Source organism: Bidens hawaiensis, unplaced genomic scaffold, assembly GCF_021521415.1.
Source record: "Bidens hawaiensis isolate Kalapana, Puna unplaced genomic scaffold, B.hawaiensis_p1.1 tig00037905_1, whole genome shotgun sequence".
In the NCBI taxonomy this organism is placed as follows: domain Eukaryota; kingdom Viridiplantae; phylum Streptophyta; class Magnoliopsida; order Asterales; family Asteraceae; genus Bidens; species Bidens hawaiensis.
In genome coordinates, this window is record NW_027496634.1 from 150,135 (window position 1) to 174,132 (window position 23,998).

General features: G+C 34.0%; 2 protein-coding genes across 2 annotated transcripts; both read right to left on the minus strand.

Moving 5' to 3' along the window:
- Nucleotides 1-6,491: 6,491 nt before the first annotated feature.
- Nucleotides 6,492-10,432, minus strand: LOC143589836 (uncharacterized). Its single transcript, XM_077070479.1, has 8 exons — nucleotides 10,228-10,432; nucleotides 9,573-9,675; nucleotides 9,386-9,445; nucleotides 9,197-9,253; nucleotides 8,872-9,075; nucleotides 8,674-8,785; nucleotides 6,968-7,182; nucleotides 6,492-6,857 (listed from the first exon to the last, which is right to left on the minus strand). The coding sequence occupies exons 1-8, from the start codon at nucleotides 10,341-10,343 to the stop codon at nucleotides 6,765-6,767; spliced, it is 960 nt and encodes a 319-aa protein (XP_076926594.1). The 5' UTR covers nucleotides 10,344-10,432; the 3' UTR covers nucleotides 6,492-6,764.
- A 5,951-nt stretch (nucleotides 10,433-16,383) lies between these two features.
- Nucleotides 16,384-20,160, minus strand: LOC143589837 (large ribosomal subunit protein uL3c-like). The gene is made up of 4 exons (XM_077070480.1): nucleotides 19,786-20,160; nucleotides 19,592-19,680; nucleotides 16,992-17,097; nucleotides 16,384-16,886 (listed from the first exon to the last, which is right to left on the minus strand). The coding sequence occupies exons 1-4, from the start codon at nucleotides 20,158-20,160 to the stop codon at nucleotides 16,545-16,547; spliced, it is 912 nt and encodes a 303-aa protein (XP_076926595.1). The 3' UTR covers nucleotides 16,384-16,544.
- Between the last annotated feature and the right edge of the window lie 3,838 nt (nucleotides 20,161-23,998).

Sequence of the window (23,998 nt, forward strand, 5' to 3'; positions counted from 1 at the left end):
ACCTTAACTCGGTTCTATATTCAAAATCGGGTATCTGAAACACCCGATTTATGCATCTCTAGTGGTGAGTGATTGAGCTTTTAAAATTTTGTTGGTTTTGATTTTTGAAGGCTCATTGTTGGGTTAATCATGCACCTTCATTTAGTTTTTTCTTTTTTTTTTTCAGGTCCACTTTGAAGCCCCACGATGTGGGTTATTTTAGGGTAAAGTTAAAATATAACGGGAGACAAAAATGAGAAGTGTGAGAAAAAATTTATAGTCACACAAAAAAACTTAAAAAACGGGAGAAACATTATTGTTTTTTACTTTTTTTTTAAACATTTTTTATGATTTTTTATTAATTTTTTAGGGGATTATTTTGTGGCCACAAATCCCTCTCATCATTCTCATTTTTGTTTTCCTTTAAAGAATAACCTGGCCCGGATTTATTACCATTTCAATGATTACCTTTTAACCATTCAGACTTAAGACTACCTCTTAACAGTTAAGAGGTTATAAACCGTTAAAATGTATTATTTTAATGACTATTAAGAAACTACCAAACAGCCTCTAAAAATCTTACACTCTTATGTGTAATTTTGGTATAGGGGTGGTGTATTTTGATTTATTATCTTGTTCAGTTGTAGTAAGTTTGTATGTTGTTAGATCTTAGGGCCATTTGGTTAGGAAACAATACCATTCATACTAGGATCACTAATTTTAGCAATCTAGCAGGTCTTGTATGGTTTTCTTGTTTTAGGGTCCCAAAGCTCCCTAATTTTGTAACACTTTCTTCATTTCTAAATATTTTCTGGACATAGTCAATTGACCTTAAAATTTTGGAATGTGACAAAATACATCTGGTTTATTTGTTCTTGGTAAAATCGTCTTTTGAGACTTGACACTCTTATGAAAAATCAAAATTTGTCTGCTAAAAGATTATGAATTATAATTAATTAACATGTGGTGGAGCCGTGTTGGCAAGCAATTAAGAGAAAAACAAATGATTATCAAAAGTAAAATAGTGGATGATATTTACTGAAAAATGTTATATAAATTAACTAGCTTTTAGACCTATGTATTACACGAGATTTGTTAAATAATAAAAATTAATGAGGTTTGTTATTTCAATTGTGATTCTCAAAATGTTTTTTAATTTGATGTAGAGTTAATGGAAAACACAAACCGGGTTAACGAATATTACTAAATAGCATGATATTGGAAATGTCAAGTGTTGATTAAAAAAGAAATTAAAAAAAGATACTAAAATTGCGAAGTTGGTCAAACATCATAAATAATAATGACACTAAAATCAATAATGAATAAAATCAACTCTATGTTATAACCCAATTAACACAATGGTTTTGACCCATAATCAATAGATAGTTCGAATAAATGAAATGAGATTAAAAATTAGAAGAAATATATATTTGACATATAAGCTTTAACATTTTTTTATTAGTAGAGTAAGATAAGATTTATATTCCTCATTAAAATAAGACAAATTAGAAGAAGTTAAATTTGAATATCACTTGATCTTAACGTGATTTTTCTCACTTGCTTTAATAACAGTCAGAATGAAAAGGTTTCCACTTTCCACATAATTGGGCCCAATAAATATTTGACGTATAAGGTACAATTTGGTAAACATTGAACAATGTCTTATAAGAAGGGGTGTAACTAGTAAAAGAAAAATGTAGACCAAGATCTTAAGAGTCAAGATACACAACCAACCATGTGACATGACATTTTTGTTGGAATATTATCAAAATAAAAATAAGACAAAGGCTTATCTTCTCGGTTGATTATTAAGGGAAAAAGAAATATAGGGTTTGGGTTGCAAATGGTCCATATTGTTTGATTCAAAAGTCGTGAATGTTATGGCTCAGGTTGTTTTGGTTGGATTTGTGGAACACAATGGTTTAAATCAGTCCCCACACGCTACCACTAAGGGTTTAGGTTGTTATAAGATGATGGTCCAAATGATTGTGACTTGTTAGATAAAGATTACTAACGAATGGTTGTTATTTCTCTTATTTAGGACTGACAGTTGGGTACCTATTAAAGACACGATAAAACCTGTTAATCAAAAAAGTACGGTATATGATTTTTTTATTTTCTTAAATAATTGAAATTAGTATGTTAGACTCCCTCATTATCCCTTATTGGTACACAAAACTTAAAACTGTCTTATAGTCATGACATATATAGTAGTTAAACGAGTCGTATTCAGTTTGATATTTGTGTTACGTGTGTCGCCTCTTACCTGTTAAACTTGTTAAGACACGAATTGCCAGCCCTACTCTTATTGAGTTATTTCATACTCTCAGAGAATTTTGGTACAAAATATGGTTTTTAGTTGCTTAAAAACTTTATGCGTTCAATCGACTTATTACCATCCGTTCATCGGTTTATTTGTGCTTCAGATGTATATATCGGGAAGCGTTTGCCTCATACCCAAAATTAGGGTTGTCCAAACTACTCGTCGCTCGCCGCTCTTTCATCACTTGCTCGAAAATTGCTCGAAATATGCTCGTTCAATTTCAGCTCGGTTTGGAAGTGAGCCGTCGGCTCGGTTCGGTTTAAAACCAAGCCAAGCACGAGCAAAGCCACGCTCGGTTTGGTTCGGTTCGTTTTGCTCGAATGATTTTTTATTGTAAGTTTTATATATAAATTTTATGTATATAAATAATGTATACTTTTTTTTAAGTTTTTAAAATTTCCCTTTTTTTTGTTGACTTCAAAGTTCGAATTTAAATTCTAGCCGCTCGTTTTATATATGTTTTGTTAACTTTGAGTTTTAGACATTTTATATATGTTTTGTTAACTTTGAGTTTTAGACATTTTAAAGTTAGAAGTTTAGACATTTTAGAGTTGAAAGTCTTGAATTAATGTTATTTTGAAGTTTTAGAAATTTAAAATTGAAAACTTTGTACGAAATTAATCAAAACCAAGCCACACGGTTTCAAACCAAACCAAGTTAAAGCATAAAAATATCGCTCGTTTCTTTAAATCCAATCCGCTCAATTCGGCTCACTTTCAAACCAAACCAAGTATGAGCAAACCTACATTCGGTTCGACTCGATTCGATTCATGAACAGCCCTACTCAAAATGCATTACTATATTGGAACACTAAGGATGGAACCCCTTTAGTGATAAGAGTACTAAAGCAATAATTTGTAGTTTTTCGTTTCTATTTTTTAATTCAGCTATCATTTAAAATCTTAAAACTCAACATCATTGTAGTTTTAAATGCTTATTTTACATCTGGAATATTGTTAATCATGATCATTTTTCAAAGAATTGGTTAATTTCGAGAAAATTATTTTGCATTTTGATTAATTGGGGCAACTTAAATTATACAATTACACAAATAGGTTTTCTAAATAAACAAAATTGGTCAAGACGGCTAGTGCTATATAAAACTTGTTAACTTAAAAATGAGTCTGCACCATACACAATCATTGTTGTCAATTATTTGTCAATCCCCCCCACCCCTCTCTCTCTCTCTCTCATGTTATCATTGTCTCCACTACGAACACCAATGCCGTTGTGGTTTGAACTTTAAAAGTACTGGCATACTATTATTGGAAAAGACATTAACCTTAACACTGAACCTTTTCAAATCATGTAATCCAAACACGATTTATCTAACCCGTTTGTGTAAATGTATTGAAAATGAGTTGTACTCAAGTTGTAACGTGTTACAATCAACTTGTTTAATTAAACGAGTTAAATATGTCAACTCGAACATGACCCACTACCAACATTTTTCTTAAATTATATGTTTGTAAACTTTTGTTTCGAAATGAAAATGTAATACGTCTTAAATGCATCTTGGCATGTGTACTTAGGTTGACGGACTCGTCATAGGATCACCTAGCGGGTCTGTTTTGTAGATTGTCTTTGGGAGAGAGCTTGGATGAATGGATGGCATTAGAGGTTCTTTTAAAATTCATTATTTCATACCAACCGTGTTTTTCGAAGACGCGTGACATCTCACCTGTAAGCATCTTAAGAGTATCCATCTTTAGGCAAGGTTCTTTGATGTAACAGTTTGAAATACATTCCTTTCCCTATGCTTCTATAAAGTCGAAAAACATAGATCTATAGTATCCAATGCTCAATTTAGGAAGGAGACAGAAAGAGCAATGAGTTTCTTCAAGTACCTCATATATTCAAAGAACAACGGTTCATCAACCTCATGTACACTAGTTTATGATGATCGTCACGAGGTGTAGACCACTTGTCACATGATATAGACGATGTTCCGCAGACTCACAGTTTGAACCCAGAATAAGAGCTATAATCTTATCTTGAACTTGCCATACTTTGGGCTATAAAAATCAGGAGATTATTACTTTTGTTAATCATCCTCTCATGAATAGTAATTATATAGTTGCAACCAAGTGATTATGTTAACTGTGGTGCCACAATTTTAGTATCACTAAACACCCTACACTAGACGTGCACGAAAAAACCGGTTCCGGAACCTAACTGGTGGAACCGAACCGGAACCGGTTCCAGTTCCAACCCGGTTGGAACAATACCCGGTTTGGGTATTTTTGTACCCGAAAATCGTACCCGGTTCTCCTATTTGTATGTCAGTACCAGTTCCAACCCGGTTCCTACCCGGTTCTTAATTGGAACCGGTTCGGTTCGTACCGGAAAAACCGGTTCCGACGGGTTTTTTTGAAGGGTCAAACAAAAGTCAAACTAGCCGTTGGAACCGGTTCCAACGGTAATATAGCCGTTGGAACCGGTTTTTTAGACACCAATTAGCTGTTGGAACCGGTTCCAACGGTAATATAGTCGTTGGAACCGGTTTTTGAGACAACAGATCCGTTGGAACCGGTTCCAACGGTAATATAGCCGTTGGAACCGGTTTTTGATGCCCAAACCTATATATAACTTGTTTCCATTAAAAACTAACTATTACAAACCTATATATAACTTGTTTCCTATATTTAAAAACTAACTATTACAAACATTATTAAAACATAAACGATACTAAACATAACAACTAAAACATAAAAAACCGGTTCCAACGGTCAAAAAACCGGTTCCAACGGTCAAAAACGGTTCCAACGGTCAAAAACGGCTATATAGCCGTTGGAACCGGTTCCTAACGGCTCTAATATTTAAATTTCAAAAAAAACCGGTGGAACCGGTTTTTACGTAAAAACCGGTTCCGGTTCATACCCTACCCGGTTCTTAAAAGTTCGCATATCTGGGCATCAGTTCGGGTCGGGAACCGAACCGGTTCTTGATTGGAACCGGTGCCATTTTACAACCCGGTGTGAAAAAACCAGTTTGGAACCAGTTCGGGTTTTCCATTTGAACCCGATTTGTGCACCTCTACCCTACACCGTCCTTTGATGATAAAGGTGCTCCTAATCGTTGAAATCAAAACAAATTGGCTAGAAAAATTTCAGTTCAATTCACTATTAAACTTTCATTGTATATACTTGGAATACATGTTCTGTATCTTTACAATAATCATGAAGTATCTTAATTATTTTTTTGTGTGATACAAAACTTGTTTTAGAAGAAAATATTTAGAAACTCGTTTATAGTTGTCAACCCACCAAAACCATAAAAAAGACAAACCCATTCATAGGATGTTAACTAGGCAAGCCTGAACTCCACTACTCGTTTTGACTTATGAGAGCTCAAGCTCAAACTCGGATCGTTTCAAGCTCTGTTTCTAAATCTTGAAGCTTGTTTAGTTTATTATATATTATATATTTACTTATATACATTTGTTTATTACTTTAAATGAGTAAGCCCGGCTCAAGCCCATGTGTGGTACCTTAAATGAGCAAAGCTCGGTTGTGCAGAGTGAAGTTAAACATAGAAATCCAAGAGTTTATCGTAAAGATACACTAAACTAGATAAGACTTGACGAGCCTAGTGAATCTTTCCACACAACTAAACAATGCTCAAGCTCGGGCTCAATAACTAAACGAGTTTTATTTGAAACTCATATTCAGCTCAAACCCGATAACCCTAGACCTGTTTCGAGCTTTTTATCGATTTGATCTCAAATAGCTCATGATCAGCTAGGCTTGTTTGCACCCCTACAGCCACCCGACTCAAGCTAATTGGTTTGATTTGTAGCTCACTCAAACCATAGTCAGCGTTACAGACAAAAAAAAAATGGATCCGTCAAAATCAGTAAACACCACTCGCTTTGAACCATACTGTTTTCAGTCCAAAGATAACTCCATAAGTAAACACAGCACACGGACAGAACACACAACATAACACCAACGTTTTATCATCCCACAATCGTCTTGTGGCACCACGTATGTGTGTGACATGTGAGAGATCCATTACAATAATATATTTTTAAAAGTGATGCACGATTTAAATATTTATTACAACGGTATTATATCCCTCCAAAAAATCATGAAAGCAAACCAAACATAACCAATGCCCTATCTCATTTCAACTCATTTTCTTCATACCAACAAAACAAAGAATATGATTCCACAACTAGATATTACGATTCGGTTTCTGTCCATGTGTGTTCACAGATAACATAGAAGCACCTTTGGGGACACAAAGCAGCTTTGTGTTTTACGTTTTTAACTACCTTGCATGTTGGTTTTATGTCGATACAAAATGTCACACCAAGTGTTTAAAGAAATGCAGTACAAACCATTATTGACAACAGAACTCATTCAAAGCTGAACTAATATAATACTTACCAATAGCACGATCACTGCCATTACTTGCACCGCAAGTATTGTAATATTACTTGCAAAAGCTTGGAAATAATTTAAGATTCTTGAGGAGCTTCAAATCTTGTCGGGGTGTCAATACCAGCCATACAGCAAAGACCCGAGATCAAAATTACAAGCAAAACAAGTCCCTGAAACATCATAAAACCGTATGATATTGTTCTGAAGCAAGTGTCCCAGGTATTGACAAAGTTCAAATAAGTCAATAAGTCAACAAGATGAGAAGAGATAGTCAACTTACCACGAAAAGTCCCTCCAACATCGATGATTTGATTTGGCAAACTCCATCACATTTACCGGAGTCATGTGATGAATTTCCAGATTTTTCTGCAAGAAACCTGTCCACCTGGCGGTATGAGGGATAACGGATGACATTAACCGGGTCAGAGACATATAGAACCGAGTATTTTGCCCCTGTCTTCTCAACAGAGCTTATGAGCTCAGACAAAACTTGGCCTGCATTTCAACAAACTCAGCATACTATATTTGCACATGGCCATAAACATAATCATCCAAAACCAGAGACAATTTCAACCCATTTACTTATAAGCGGGTCAATTCAGCTGTTCGAAAAAAAATGGGTCAATTCAGATTATGTTTTAGGGCATATACCATAAAAAACCAATAATTTTTTGCACATAACATACTTTCTGATTTTTCTCATAAAAGTCACCTAACAATAATTTGCACATAAAAAACCAACATATTTTATGTTGTTTATCATGAAAGTCCCTAAACATGTTAAAACTATTTTTTAAAAAAAGATCTCTTATTATGATTAAATAAAATCATGAAAACAGTATTTAATAAATTACATTGCAATAGCGATAAAAATAACTTGTTTATAACTTTTTAGACAAATTTAATTTAGTACAAACCATTTTATATGTTTTTAGCTTTTGTATTTTAATTTGAGTTGTCTTCACGCTCATGTATTTTGTTACTATCAGCTTATTGAATTAAAAAAAAAACAGAAAAAACGAACATAAAACGGACTTTGCCTTGTCACGTGCCTAGTTTAAAATATTAATTCATCTTAATTCTAATTCTTTTCTAACGTAGTATTAATGTGTAAAAAATTGTTGACTTTTATGAAAAAATAAAAATATATATGTTTGTTTTTTTATATGCAGAAAACTGTTTTAAGGGACTTTTATAAGAAAATACAGATAGTATGTTCATTTTTTATAGTATTTGTCCTATGTTTTTATCTCTAAACAAGTCAATAACTGAAAAAGTGATGGGTCGAGCATAGAATCTCCATAAACCATTTTACATTTTTATATAAAAAGTACTATACTCGCATTTGACACACTAATTGCTTATATATAAAAGGGGGAAATTCATATATACCCTTACAAATATTGAAAATATCATATATACCCCCAGAAAACTAAAATATCATATATGCCCTTAAAAATTTGTTAATATATCATATAAACCCAATTCAATAAAAAAAATAATAAATGACCATATTACCCTGGCTCGATTAGATGCGATAAACCATTGAATGGTTTGCAATTTTGAAGAAGTGGCGAGAGACAATTTGGCTGTCCTCAAAGATGAGAAACATCGATCAAAATTAAAATAGGAGTATAAAAAATATTATGTAATGAAAAGCGGTAGCACGGTCTATTCATTAAAAAACGGGCATATATGAAATTTAAATTTTAGAAATGTAAAAGTAAAATGGTCATTTATTAAATATTTATTTATGAATAGAGTATATATGATATTTTAACTATTTTGTAAGGGCATAATTATTATTATAAGGTTTGCATGGGTATATATGATATTTCTAATCTTGGTAAGGGTATATATGAAATTAATCCTACAAAAAAATTCAAATTTAAAAACACATATTTTCAGATTGACCATAAGTTTTACCCATAAAAAACTAACTATTTTGATCCATTACCCAACTCACTCGTTTTCCACCTCACATACCCTCAGAACGTGATTGCTCGCTTCCTTTCACAGGGTCAGCACCTCCATTGCAAAACACAAGAAGTGGTGTCTGCCCATTGGACTTTTTTTCCATACTTGAAACCACATATTCCTGTCATTGTAAACAGTAATCTATTAAACATGTACAGAAAACTATGAATGTGTGATTATTTATTCCAACAAGATAAAAAGCATTACATGAACTGAGCTGATGTCAGCAAGTTTCTCAAAGTTTCCACCATCTGCAGCACAAGATTCCAGTATGCCAACCTTGCTTAATCCAGCATCAAGTCCACAAGTTTCTGCCAACTCGGAAACTATTGAACTTTGCAGAGATTTATTCTCTTCAGATGCAGATACATAAGGGTATGCCAAAGAAAATGTTGACTTTGTGAATGAGGCCTGTTCATTAAAGATATAAGATTGATATGAAAAACAGAATGTTAGACACGAGTTAAAATTTAAAACTTAAACCTAGAAAGACAGTTTTAGGAACATATTCAAGAACTCATGCAGCAGTTACCTTAAGCAAGTCTAGAAGTGTTTGGTCTTCATTTTTCTTCCCAGAAATATCCACAGACTGTGATTATAATAAAATAACAAGTTATGTAGGAGTAGATAATGATTTTGAAATGTGTCCGTTTGTAACTTGAAAGTCATTTATTTTGAAAAATGACACTGAAAGAAGAATAGAGTTTTAACAGATTCTTACCCCCCTCCCAACAAAGACAATGGCAAGATCCATGGATTCTTCGGGATTCTGATTGGAGCACTGAAAAAACAGAACTAGCGTAAGGCTTGCAAACACTTGCATCAAAAAGAAAAAGTTGGTAGCATGTTTTTTCTTATGGCAATACATGAAATATGAGAGCAAAATCCAACTAGATAAAAAAGGTTACCAGTGAGTTTGACCAGCCACCATCTGACATGACAGATTTGACCAAGTCCTCTGGTGAAAGGGTTTGGTAACTTACAGATTCCTTAGCTTTGTTGGAAGTCAATCTGTGGTTTCCATGCCAGTAAAAAATTAAAACAACGCATAAAATCAACTTGAGGCATAAGAAAGGTAGATATTATTACTTAAAAAACACAATAACCCTTGAATGACTCCTCTCTTAAAGCATGAATTCAAACTAATCTCATGTTACTTTTAACAACCTCTCTAATGCATTTGTAGGATAAGAACATGAACTAGAAAGAGATCCTCTACCCTTATATTAAATGCATGTAGTGCTTAACAACAAAAAACTTTACTAGAAATGATGGGCAACATAGAATGACGAACAAACTTGGCTGTTTTGTAGCCACTTAATGGTCACTGATGGGCTACCTCTTGATGGTTCATAGCCTCTTAATGGTTCAGAGGTAACCTTAAGTTTGAATGGTTAAGAATGGTTATCTCTTAACCATTCAGACTTAAGGTTACCTATTTACCATTAAGAGGTAGCCTCTCAATGACCATTAAGAAGCTACCAAACAGCCCCGTTAGTTTGACTCTCAACAAGACCCAAGTTAACAAATGTTTTCCAATGTTTCTAAAAGAAGAAAGCATACCCATCTTGGACATTTGACCACAAAAAAGCAGGGGTTGTAGACGAGAAAGTAAACCCACATGGCAGTTCAGATGCCACAAGTAAAACTGCCACAAAAACGGCTGCAACTGTCTTCATATCTCTCTTTTGTTAACAATGGTGTGACCAGCTGAGTGTACCTATAAATATATACATTATTAGAATCCCAAAGATGACTGCGATGTGGTACTAGGATATGTAAGATCCCATGTTCAGAATCTATATGGCATTAGAAAGATGAGTGATGTGTGCATGGGTTAACATAAGCATACAATAGATACAACACATATAGGAAAACAAAATGTGACACTAGTGCTCATAACGATATATTAGACTCCCAACTTTAGATGTGACCCAAGCACTCACAAAAGATTCACCAACTCTTCAAGCATATATCTCTACCTGGATAATATAAAATATTTAGATGCGTGCATGTGTGGGCATATTCTACAACTATGAAACAAGCTTATTAGTAGAAAAACATTTAGGCACAAGAACGGGTTGAAAAAGAATGATGAGTGTGTTTAAAAAAGTGGAGGAATGCCATCGTAAAAGAATGCTAAAACTAACTTGGGTCAATAAAGTAAAAGAAAATATGGATGTTTAGCTCTTGTAAGGAACTTGTAGTTTTAAAACAGAAACGGAAAATACAAACGATTTAACACCGAACAAAATAAAAGCAAAATCTAAAATCAAGAAACGCAATATAAATGCCAATACACAAAGGATAAAGATTACAAAGTAACAAAGATAAATCTGAAATAACATTACCAAAGTATAAAACCGAAAAATGGCCAAAAAAACATACTTTTGACACCAAACATAACAATCAGAAAATACAAATAATACTGTAGCTCAAAGATCAATTCAACAACAAAAGCATACATACAACAAGTGAAGAGTCACTAATTCGTCAAGCTTATCTATATAAATAACACGTTGGCCAGGGTCTTTGTATTAGAGAAAAGCTTGGTTGTAAAATGTAGAATGCAAAAAAAGCTATATGCTACATAACATTATCCAAGTATAAAAGCAAGAAATGGCCAAAAAGAAGATATATTTCAGACCTAAAAGGTACCGTCACCGGAAGAATAGCTATAAGCATACGAAAACAACAATATCTTGCACAAGAATAATAGCTCAAAGGATGAATTCATGGTTTCCACAATCACATCACAAATGAGATAAGAAGCAACATATTAAACTTCAAATCTGAAACAAAAAGGATCTTAATAATAATAAATGAATACATAAACTATAAAACAATTAATCATTCACTCTCCATCGTAATTACCAAACCAATCTAATTCTAAAACTTAATCCACCAATCAATCAACAGATTAAATTAAGCCCTAGCCTAAAAGCAGGAGGAGATGGATCTAGATGTGCAATTACGGAGGCAGGTGGATCTTACGAGATGAGGTGAGTGCACGAAGAAGATGATGAGATCGTGAATCAGAATCACAAACTCAAACCCATTCGATTGATAGAAACCATTATTATTATTATTATTATTATTATTATTATTATTATTATTATTGTATTGTACGATAAGTTTCTATTTGGTCCTTACTTTATTAATACGAGTCGGAATACTCCCTTGGTTTATATTAAAGTTAGTATTTATTTAAAGAGAAATCTGCATTTTGTCTCCCTGGTATATGGATCAATTCGACAGGTTTAACATTGAAAATGATTTTGCGAAGTATGGACCCCCTGTAAAATTTCGGCGGGTCAATCTGTACCCAAACGTTAAATATTTTCGTTAAAGGCTGTTAAGATGGAGGGTGTTTTGGTCCTTTTACAAATGAAAATTTGGCGATAAAAATGGGTCATTCTGTTTTTAATTTTTTTTGAAAGTTTGGAAAACCAGGTTGACGCTAAAAAAGGCGGTCCGATCACCGGGTATTTTTTTTCTTCCCCTGTTTCCACCGTAAGACTACCCTACCCACCTTCCCCTTCTTTTCCTTTCTTCTTTACCCACATCAACTTCTTCTTCTTCCTCAACACTCCTTCTACATATATATATATATATATATATATATATATATATATCCACCACCGTCGCCATCTTCCATCCTCAACACAACACTTCACATCTTCATCCAAGACCCAAACCCGTAGCTCCTCCACTGTGTTTCCGGCTCACCACCGTCTCCCGCTCCCACCGTCTCCGGCACCCGCTCCCCGTCTCCGGCTCCGTTAAGATGGTTCTAATATTGAACGTGAACTTCAATAGGGCTCTTTTTGGAGTCCCAATCGAACTCAATCTCCGGATTGAGTTCCGTATCCGAGAGATCACGGGTTGGTTTGTGGTCGACTTAGCCGGCCATAACCAAATTAACTTCCACCGTACGTGGAATTTTGGGTCGCGTCTCCGGATGCTACCCTTATAAAATCCGGAAGCTTATGATTCGATTAAATAATTAATTATTAGGTATGTTATGTATGTGAAATCCCGAAGTTTATAATTCGGGTGTTTTGATATATGTATTTTGTGTTCGTGTTATATATATAAAAAATGTTTGTGTTAATTGTGTTCGGGTTGGGTTCGGGAGGTTGGGTTCGGGTGGTTGTGTTCGGGTGGTTGGGTTCGGGAGGTTGGTTCGGGTGGTTGGTTCGGGTGGTTGAACCAAAAGTTTGTGACGAAACGAGCCGTTTCGTCGTTTTTGAGCTAAAATGACACTAAAAACGAGCCGTTTCGTCGTATTCGGACGAAAAATTTGTTAAAAAACGAACCGTTTCATCGTTTTTGAACCAAAAGTTTGTTAAAAAACGAGCCGTTTCGTCATTTATGAACCAAAATTTTACTAAAAAAACGACCCGTTTCGTCGTTTTGAACCAAAAGTTTACTAAAAAAACGACTCGTTTCGTCGTTTTGAACCAAAAGTTTGTTAAAAAACGAGTCGTTTCGTCGTTTTTGAACCAAAAGTTTACTAAAAAACGACCCGTTTCGTCGTTTTGAACCAAAAGTTTACTAAAAAAAACGACCCGTTTCGTCGTTTTGAACCAAAAGTTTGTTAAAAAACGAGCCGTTTCGTCGTTTTTGAACCAAAAGTTTACTAAAAAAACGACCCGTTTCGTCGTTTTGAACCAAAAGTTTACTAAAAAACGACCCGTTTCGTCGTTTTTGAACCAAAAGTTTACTAAAAAACGACCCGTTTCGTCGTTTTGAACCAAAAGTTTACTAAAAAAACGACCCGTTTCGTCGTTTTGAACCAAAAGTTTGTTAAGAAACGAGCCGTTTCGTCGTTTTTTAGTGAAAAGTTTACTAAAAACGACCCGTTTCGTTGTTTTTTAGTGAAAAGTTTACTAAAAAACGAGTCGTTTCGTCGTTTTTTAGTGAAAAGTTTACTAAATAAACGAGCCGTTTCGTCGTATTCGGACGAAAAGTTTGTTAAAAAACGGGCCGTTTCGTCGTATTCGGACTCATTTTGAATTTTTAGAAAAAATTGGCCGTTTAAAAATACGTTTAAAAAAACCCGATCTGCAAATATTATATACAGTATATATATATGCAGCATATATATATATACAGCATATATATATATACAACATGTATGTATATGCAGCATATATATACAACATATATATACGGAGTATATATACACAATATATATATACTATACGGCACACATACAGAACATATATACAACATACATATACAGCACATTGTGGTACTTAATATATATTACATATTGTGTAGTTTTATTAAATGATATCTCAGTTCAACTGGTTTGTGTTGTTTGTTGTTAAACTGAGAGTCGGGGGTTCGAACCCCACCCACTACACGAAATTTGGATATTTAGTTTTAGGTTTAATTATAGACTCAGGGGTAAAAGGGTAATTTCACCATTTTTTGTTCAGTCGACTCACGGTCAACTGACGGCAAGGAGTCAGATTGACCTTGCCGTCAGTTGACCCACCGAAATTTCACGATGGTCCATAATTCGTAAAATCATTTTCAGTGTCAAACCTGTCGAATTGATCCATATACCGGGGAGACAAATTACAGAATTCTCTTATTTAAAAGTATTATTATTTGATTTGGCCAAAAGTATGTTGTAAAAATAGGTGGTGATGATGTAAAATAACTCATCATGGATGGAATGCTTTAAAATGTGCATTCTCCTTGTAGTGTCTTGGTACGACAAAAGGTACAACATACATACCCATAACGTTACCTAGCAAAAACCATGGTCCAGGCCAATCATTTAACAAAGCGTGGCAGGTTATGAAACATTCATTGCGATTATAGTGAATTCATTTAAGGATAGATAATACTAAAACATTCAACAAAAGCGTGGAAAGTTATGAAATATTCCCCTGCAATTATAGTGAATTCACTTACACCCTGTTTTTGAGTTTTTTTTAAGAAGGGAAATGAAAGGAAAACTAAGGATAATTAAAAAATGGGTGTCCTTGAGTTTTTTTTAGGATGGAAATGAAAGGAGTAGGAGGAGTTAGGAGGGATTGAATTAATGTATTTTTCCAATAAGTTATCCTCCCAAAAATGGGATGATTACTAAGGATAACTATTTTTTAACATAGTTATCCTTTCTTTTCCTCTAATTTCCTTCCAAGTCAAGAACACACCTAATTAAAAAAAAATTCTTCCCTTCCCTTCCCTTCCCTTTTTATCCTTCCCTCTCATTTCCTTTTCTTTCCGTGGTTAAAAAACTCAAGAACAAGGCGTTAAGGATAGACAATATTAAAATAATAGGCTTTTTTTTTTACTCTGTAAATACTTCATTCGATAAGAAATGTATTCATTAACTTACTCTCTAATGTAAAAGACATTATTTAACTTACTCTCTAATGCAAAAGCTCTAACCTTGTGCAAAGGCTAACATTCAATATCCAGATATTCAAGGACCACCAAACAAGTATAAAACTTCAAGCCTAGATCATATAATTTGTTGCAACGTGTTGTATAAGTTCTCTAAGCTTTAAACGATCAATTAGAATTGTGTGGTTAGAACAGTCTGTTGTATGATTTGTCCGTTGTTAACAAGTTTGTTCATGTATATGTTTATTTGAAGTTTATATATTGTTTGTCTTTCGGTAAATGCTGAAAATCAAATACGACCGCAATATTGAACATTTATATGTAACTAGAAGTATAAAAGTAAAAACACTTGGATTTTAGTACATGTGGTTTGTCCAACTATGCAACTTTAGTACATATTCTTTATTTTGTGCAAATGACTACCCCAGTTTCAAAAAACTTGCACTTTTAGTCATTTTTTCTAACGTCGTCTATTTTTTCCGTTAAGTCAGGGATAATTTGTTAACTTCATTATTTTTTTTGTTTTTTCTTTTATTTTAAACGCTTATATCTGGTAAACCGGCTATATGGGTTTCAACAAAAATTCAATTGCCGGGGTGCATTGGATTTCAATTTTCAGAATCATAATGTTTCGCGGAGTTTCACCGGAAAACTGACTAGCGGTTGCGGAGGTGGCAGTGGCGCCGACGTGTATTGGATCTGGGTTTGTGGAGTCAAAGTCAAAATGTTGGTAATCAAGAGGTTGATTGAATACATGTTGCGTACTTCTAACGAATCGATGATTGATGAAGGAGAAAGGGCTTGGGGATTTAGGATTTGGATTTGGTGTTATGATTTGGGGATTAAGGGTTTACTAGATATAAGCGTTTAAAATAAATGAAAAAAAAACAAAGAAAATAATGAAGTTACCAAATTATCCCTATCTTAACGGAAAAAATAGACGGGGTTAGAAAAAAAGTACTAAAAATACAAGTTTTTTGAAACTGAGGTAGCCATTTGCACAAAATAAAGAATAGGTACTAAAATTGCGTAGTTAACCAAACCACAAGTACTAAAATGACATTTAACTCTAGATTAAATTAAAACAACTTTTAGTATTTATTTCATCTACTAGAAATCCAATTCAATACAGTTAAATAAAACCATCCCAATTCCCAACTCAAATCAACTCATTTTATACATACCGGCGGTTAAATAACTCCGTCAACCCATTTATATACAAATGGGCCAGAAACGAATCAGTCAACCGATTAATATACAAACGAGTCATAACATAAGTCAGAACAACCTAATATTACACAACAGGCTAAACCAGCCTCTAATATTTACACAAATCTCATATTTTAACAAAATATATAATTCTAAGATATTTAGTTATACTTCTAATTCAATGTCAGATCTTTGTTCGAAATCATAATTAACATTACAAAACTTCACAAACATAATATCATACAGCTTAAAAAAGAGAACAACAAACAACAAATGGTAATCGAAGAGAACACGAAACCACACTAATTCTTCGGTATATTCTTCCCAACGATCTTCGCAGGAGTTATTCTGATAAGGTTTCCGGGCTTACCAGGAACCGCCCCCTTTATCATTACAACTCTCAAATCACTATCAATCTTGACAATCTTGAGTTTACGGATTTTGGTCTTTGTTCCTCCCATTTGACCGGGCATTTTCTTGCCCTTGTAGACACGCCCTGGTGTCGTCCCTGCTCCGATTGACCCAAGAGCCCGATGACTCTTTGACCCGTGTGTCATTAGACCTCTCTTGAAGTTATGCCTCTTAATAACACCTGGTAACATGATCAAACATGCCATACCCAATAAGAATATAAAGAACACAATCTAAAGATCAATGCATAGGCTGCTTAAGCAATTATATTAAGCTTTCAAAACGTAAATTTAGGATTAATTAACTTAATTTGAAAATAACATTTAGGATCAATGTACCGGCTGCTTAACAAGATTTCCATCAACTAAATAAACCGACCCGAAACAGAAACCGATAGTAATAACCGAACTTTTGGTTTTGTGTGTAATTAAAACCGAACTGAACCTATAGAATTCCATATTTTTTTATTTTGAAATTTTAGTGATATATAATCTAACTATTTATATAATTGCCTACCATAAAATCCTACGTGTCGCGCTCTGGTCGCTCCCCACCCCATCTAAAGCCACCAGATTGCTTAATTTTTAAATTGAGAGCTCTCCTTGATTTAGCCCGGTTTGAACCGGATATCTTACACGGGTCATAACATCTCAAATAGATAACCTTTATTTTTGTTTATGAAACCTAGCATCCACAACTAATAAACCCTCATACCGGTGATCATCGGCGAACCTTCATCCCATGGGGATCTTCTCCATCTTGGGTCATCTCCGAATATCTGACGACACGTCATGGTCTTCAATTTATTTTTTATACAACGATCTGTTGCCTAAGACTCCGGTGAGATCCATCCACCTCTGATCTCTATTCTCCATCCGTCCTTGTATCACGCGCACATCAAGAAAAATGTTCACACAATTACAAAACCTTAGGGGAACGTCTTTCAGGTATGTAATCGTGCTTATGCGACGCTGCTCCCCGTTTTTTCTTCGCCGATTTTGTTCATGTGAGGTTCGAAATCTTCAATACGTTCTCCCACTTTAATCTTTTACTTAGCATCTATGTTATGAATTGTTCAATTAATTTCTGCGGCTGGTGATGTATTTTTGCTGTTTACTCGATTTTTTATTTGCTTAAGAATCATTTGCTTTTGGCTTACAAAGTTGTCTTCTTAGTTCTTGTTCAAGCTAATGTTCATTTGATTTTATTGATTGACAGTGTGTTTTTTATGTTTTGTATATAGCATATTGATACTCCAGAAAATATCACTAAGTTCCTTGGAAGTTATTGTTAACTTTTTGCGTAATTTAGTTCGTTCATGTGTAATCTATTCTATCTATTTTTTAGCAATCTTTTTGTCTCCAATATTTTAATGGAATTCATGTTTATTGCATTATATGTTAAACATTTGAGTCATTATGCTTTTGCAAAACTGTCAACTCTCCACACTTTGAAGTCTTTTTTTTTAAGTGTTATGTTGATTTTGGATGTTTATTTCAATTTAAGTTGTACCATAAAAGCATGGAATTTTCGACTGACGTTGGTTTATAATTTTTCTTCTCTCGATTCCCAGGCGATAGTTGTATATCCTAGAAGGTGACACTGGTTGATGGAGTTTGAAAGCAAGGATTTTGGAAAAGGTAAATTGTATACTTTCTTTTCTCACAGTACTTTACATGTTTGACCTGTTATGAACAACACATATACCTAATCTACCCATAACTACAGGGTGCAAGCAACTCTCAAACTCATAACTTCTTTTAAATGTGTCACTTTGGGTTGCATTTGATCCAAAACAAGGTACTAAGTATTTAACCAAAGGTAAACGGATCAAATGGGTGGTAAATGGCCAAAATTCATCAAAAAGTTCGCTAAAAGAAATAAGTTATACTTATAAAATATTAAATAAATTATTACTTCAATACTAACATGCCAATGGGTTCGAAAGTTGCCCAATACTTTACAAAAATACTGCTAAATATTTTGGTTCGGTTAGACATTTCGTTTGACTTCGTGAAAATTATTTATTCTGTTTTTTTTTTAAAGTAGAGTTCTTTCACTTTATAGCATTTTTTCTACTTTTAGATCTGTTGATCAAATTTCGTTGTAAGATTGAATTTTTGGATGTTAACTTTTTTACTGAAAAACTGATTGCTTAGCTTGCGTCTTAACTATTTTTTTTTAATTTATACTCTTTGAGTTCCTATAAACACATGTCAAAAACTCCAAAACATTCATTAGCCTATCAATCATTTTACTTTTTCATCACATTCTTTTATGTATGATTAAAATTCTTAACAGATTTGTATCAAAAAATATGTTTTCTCAACAAATTTGGTGGTTTATTCTGCAGCCATCGATTCTTTCGATCTTTTACTTATGGTTGTATTTAATTTGTTGCTTATGCAGCTTGGCTACATCGAACGAGTTCGTTGACTATGTTTCTCAAGTACTTATGTACGTAATCCCTAATTTAAGCAATCTGATTCGATTTCTGTAACCGGAACATACCAGGTGCTTAACTGAAACCATATGTACGTAATCCCTAATTTAAGCAATCTAATTACTAACTTGTGACTTGATTCTGATTGTTTAAATGGCAATTATGAATGTTAAAACAGTTTCTTAAAAAGGATTCTTAACTGAAACCATATGAGATAATATTTTTGAAAAGATTTAAGTTTTGTTTGTCTGAAAGTGCTCCATCATTGAAAGGCAATAGTTATTATACGCGTGTTACACGGGTTCGTGTTCAGTTAATGCTCATGTTCGTCCGGTTTGTTTACTGGCCTATTGTTGAATAGTTAACCTCTTATGTATGTTCTTACTTCTGTTTTGATTGAAAGCGGTGGTCCAAAAATAATAACGGTTTCAACACACAACCTAAACAAACCCGCGGGATAAAAGCTAGTGACTTAATATATAATGTAACCCTAACCCCAATTCGGGTTTGGTCAGCTTTTTATCTCTAACCCTCCTATACCCAACTTGGACGGCATTGTAGCCGTCAGTATCATCCATTTTAACCTGAATAATTATTAGGAACAAATAAAATTATTATTTCTAGTAATATCATTAGCCTTAAGAAATAATTTATTTTCTTAGTATAATTTTATTTATTCCTAACAAAACCTGAGTCACGACATTTCCTTCCCGGAAACCTATGACGGTGACCGGAACCACTTTTCCGGTGGATTCGAAATACGTCATCATTCCCAATTTGGTCCCCATTATACCCACCCCAGCTTCCATGGACATTTGGATTGAAGTGGGTTTTCGGGTTCGGGTTTTGATGGGTGTGATTGAGGATATACGGATGGGGTTGAGGAATGAGGAGCTTAAGCAGCGGAGGGAGGTGGGGGTTTTGTGGAGTGGGAGATGGAGGGTTGCGGCGGTGGTGGTGGTGGAACGATGGTGGAGTTGGGGTGTGACGGTGGTGGTGATTGAAGAAATCCGACCGGCGACGGACATGGCTTTTGGGAGATAGTGTGGGTTTTCCTTATCCATGAGATATTGAAACTATATTTAAAATACTAATCTTAATAAATATTTTGAATACATAATTTAAATGTTTAAAAAATAAACAATTTACTCATTTCAATGTTAATCGATTGCTTAAAACTAATTTTTTTAAAATATGGGCGGTAAAATATCGAAAATTTATTAGGCTTAAAACCAGATTGTCAGTTTAAGCCGGTATTTTAGAAAAAGAAAAATTGTCGGTTCAATGTTACATCAAACTGTCCAAAAATACCGCGCTCAAAATACATACTTAATATACGAAACCCGGTATTACAGGTTTAGCCTGCCGGTACGAACCTGTTTTTAAAACACTTCATAATCTCATAACTTTAAGAAAGCTTAAGAAAATGTACATCCCCGTTCATTCCGATGACCAAATACGAACAATTCAATAGCAAATTATTATGAAAATATTAACAAGGTGGTTATTTCTGTCTTTTATTTAGTAGTTACTATAATATTATATTGGATTGGGCTGAGATCAAGTTGCGCTAACGTTGAGATAAGTTTTGGGCTAGTGCTTGTTAGAGTTGGTGATGGACTCAAAGATGGCGTTGAACTAGTAAGTTGGGCTAAGCCTCATCATGAGTGTATTAAAAGAAAAGAGGGGAAGATGTGCAGTTTAAAACCTTACACCCCCCCCCCCTTTCAAATTATCTAAAACTTTATAGTTTCTCATCTCATATCACTATTGCTGTTGGTCTTCATCTTCATATGATTTAGGGTTTTAACATGTTGATTGTAATCGTGTCCATTTGTATTGTTCTTAGCCTAAACAATTTTGGTTTAAGGTTTAATACGATGAAATTCAAAATATTACAGTAATCCAGTTTCTATGAATCAATCAATCAAACCCAGTGAAATCCCACCAATAGTAAAACTATAAGTAGGGTCCGGGGAGGGTGGGATGTAAACACATCGTACCTCTATCTCAGAGGATAGAGAGGTGACTTCTAGTGAGACCCCCAGCTCTAAAAATCATATGTAAGCGACAATATAGAAGAAAATCAAATTGCAACACCAAAAATAATAATAATAATAATAATAATAATAATAATAATAATAATAATAATAATAATAATAATAATAAATCTATTAGTATTATTAATATTATAATACTTAAATAGATAAGAATAATAAGCGCAAAATACAAAATAGCAATGTCTGGGGGTGTAATATGAGAATAAATAGCATAGTGGGGTGTAATAAAAGGAATGTAAGGAGAAGCCCCTTAAGATATTACCTCATCCATACAAGTCTTGCACCTTAATTCTACGTTTCCAAGAATTCCTATCATCAACCATGTCCTCAGAAAGGTAGTGATGTTTTCTACAGATCTAACAGGATTCGTCGTTTGTCTTCTCTTCACATGTCCAAACCATCTCAGTCTCCCCTCTCTTATATTGTCAGATATGTTAGCAACCCCTAATCTCTCCCGAAACACGTCGTTTCTTATTCTGTCTAACCTTGTGTGCCCACACATCCATCGTAGCATTCTCATCTCTGTTACCTTCATCTTCCGCGTGTGTGCCTTTTTGATGGCCCAACAATCTGTTCCATATATCATTGCGGGTCTAATTGCGAGTCGATAAAATTTTCCCTTTAGTTTAGTTGGAAATCTCTTGTTGCACAATACACCTGTGGCTACTCTCCATCTACACCATCATACCTGGACTCAGTGGGCCACATCACTATCTAACTCCCCATCGCTCTGGACAAATGATCCTAAATACTTGAACTTTGTTACCTGCGGGACCACATGTCCTTCAATGGTGATCTGCACGTCCTCATCGTCATTTACCCCACCGAAATCACAGTGGAAATACTCGGTCTTAGACCGACTAATCATTAAACATTTTTCTCTCCAAAGTTGTTCGTCACTCCTCTAGCCTCATGTTCAGATCTTGTTATCTCTCAGCAACCAACACAATATCGTCAGCGAACATCATGCACCACGAGACTGTCTTCTGAATCAACTTTGACAGCTCGTCCAAGACTACTGCAGAAAGAAACAGGCTCAACGCTGACCCTGGTGAAGGCCTACCTCGACAGGGAAGAAGTCGGTATCTCCTACAGGCGCACGAAGACTTGTAGCACTCTTGACATACATATCCATAATTATATCTATATACTAGGTTAGAGCCAGCGTGACACACGGGTTAGTAAAACATATATAATAAAAAAATACATGTAATACACAGGATAATAATAAAACAAAAACGATAAACAAATGATAATATAAACATTTACAAATATTTTTGTTAATATCATAAAATTACCAATAGCATACACGTAATAGACATTAGTGTTTTGTAGTAGTTAACAAACGTTACAAAACTTTAAAGTATTCTAATGGTAAGCTTTCATGGAGACTATATATTTAGGCCATGTAGTACAAAGTTATATAGAAATTTAAATAGAACTTTTTAATTTCAAACCAAAGTAATAAAAATTTGAGAAGCCCCATTTCATAAATTGGATTTAATCAAAGAACCAAATGAATATAATTAATTTATCAAAACCCATATTTTTACTAACGAATCTCCTATGAATGTTTTAGTTTTGTGTTGCATTCGATAAATCGATACCCAAGTTGATGAATATCGACTAAAACACATTAAAAAAAGAAATCAAACAAACCTTATAATTCCAATGTAGAACACGAATGCAAAAGCATACGACGATCGTTAACTGAATATGTATAGTCTAATAGCATTTACACTTTGAATTAGAGTATAATCATTATAGAATTAGGGTTGAGGATTACATAGAATTTAAATAGATTTGATGAAAAATATATTAATAAAAAGGAAAAAATAAAAAAATGCCAAAATGTCATATGACAATTTAAAGAGATTTGATGTAAAGTATTTTAATGAAAAAGAAAAAATAAAAAAAAATGTCAAAATGCCATATGGTAATTTAAAAAGATTTAATAAAAAGTATATTTTAATGAAATTGAAAATATTAAAAAAAATGTCAAAACGCCATGTGGCAATTTAAAGAGATTTGATGAAAAATAGAAAAAAATGGTTGTGGAAATCCACTCTTTTATTATATAGGTAGATTTCCTTGGAACCCCTCTAGCCTTTAGGCAATCCCAAAGCACTTGACGCGGCACGTTGTCGTATGCCTTTTCTAGGTCAATGAACACAATATGTAGGTCTCACTTCTTCTCCCTATACTTTTCCATCAATCTTCTTATGATGTGTATTGCTTCCGTGGTGGAACGCCCTGGCATGAAGCCGAATTGGTATTGGTGGAATTGCCTTTTCTAGGTCAATATAGGGTCTAAATATTCTTACATGCAGTATTCAACAAGATCCAACAATTTTATGGTGTGAGGAGATCTGATTTTAACAAAACTCACAAATTAAGATGTATTAGACTCAATTGCTAGTGTTTTTGGGAGTGATTACAACCAAGGAATCAAGTAATTACAAAGATAAGTAAACATAATGAGATGGGTGGATCCAAACGTTCGGTTGAGAGATGAGTAGAAGAAAGCTCTCATTAATATTTATACCAACTAGTTTTTAACTGTATGTTGCCCCAGGGCAATTGAAAAATGTTTTAAGTCAATGATGCTCTAATGTGAATTTGGTTGGTATGGGTTAAGTTCATTAAGAAACCGATACTAAATTAAAAATATTAATCCGTTAATGCAGAAAACAGTTGCGACGCTCAGTAAAAAAAATCAACTTGTTAAAAAGTTCGTAACCATAACGACAATAATTTTAACCAATATGAGTCATTGCGACACCAAAATTGCCTTTGAATCTATATTATATAGATAATATCCATGTCGTGTCCTCTCTTGTAT

Bases quoted from the DNA above. Each gene is read 5' to 3' on its own strand.
- LOC143589837 (XM_077070480.1), bottom strand. From the start codon at position 20,160: ATGGATAAGGAAAACCCACACTATCTCCCAAAAGCCATGTCCGTCGCC. The intron at 19,681-19,785 runs GTTTTGTTAGGA...ATAATTATTCAG, and splicing joins AAGGAAATGTCGTGACTCAG to GTTAAAATGGATGATACTGA. The intron at 16,887-16,991 runs GTACATTGATCC...ATTGATCTTTAG, and splicing joins GAAATCTTGTTAAGCAGCCG to ATTGTGTTCTTTATATTCTT.
- LOC143589836 (XM_077070479.1), bottom strand. From the start codon at position 10,343: ATGAAGACAGTTGCAGCCGTTTTTGTGGCAGTTTTACTTGTGGCATCT. The intron at 9,446-9,572 runs GTAACCTTTTTT...CTGTTTTTTCAG, and splicing joins GTGGCTGGTCAAACTCACTG to TGCTCCAATCAGAATCCCGA. The intron at 6,858-6,967 runs GTAAGTTGACTA...ATGATGTTTCAG, and splicing joins TGTTGGAGGGACTTTTCGTG to GGACTTGTTTTGCTTGTAAT.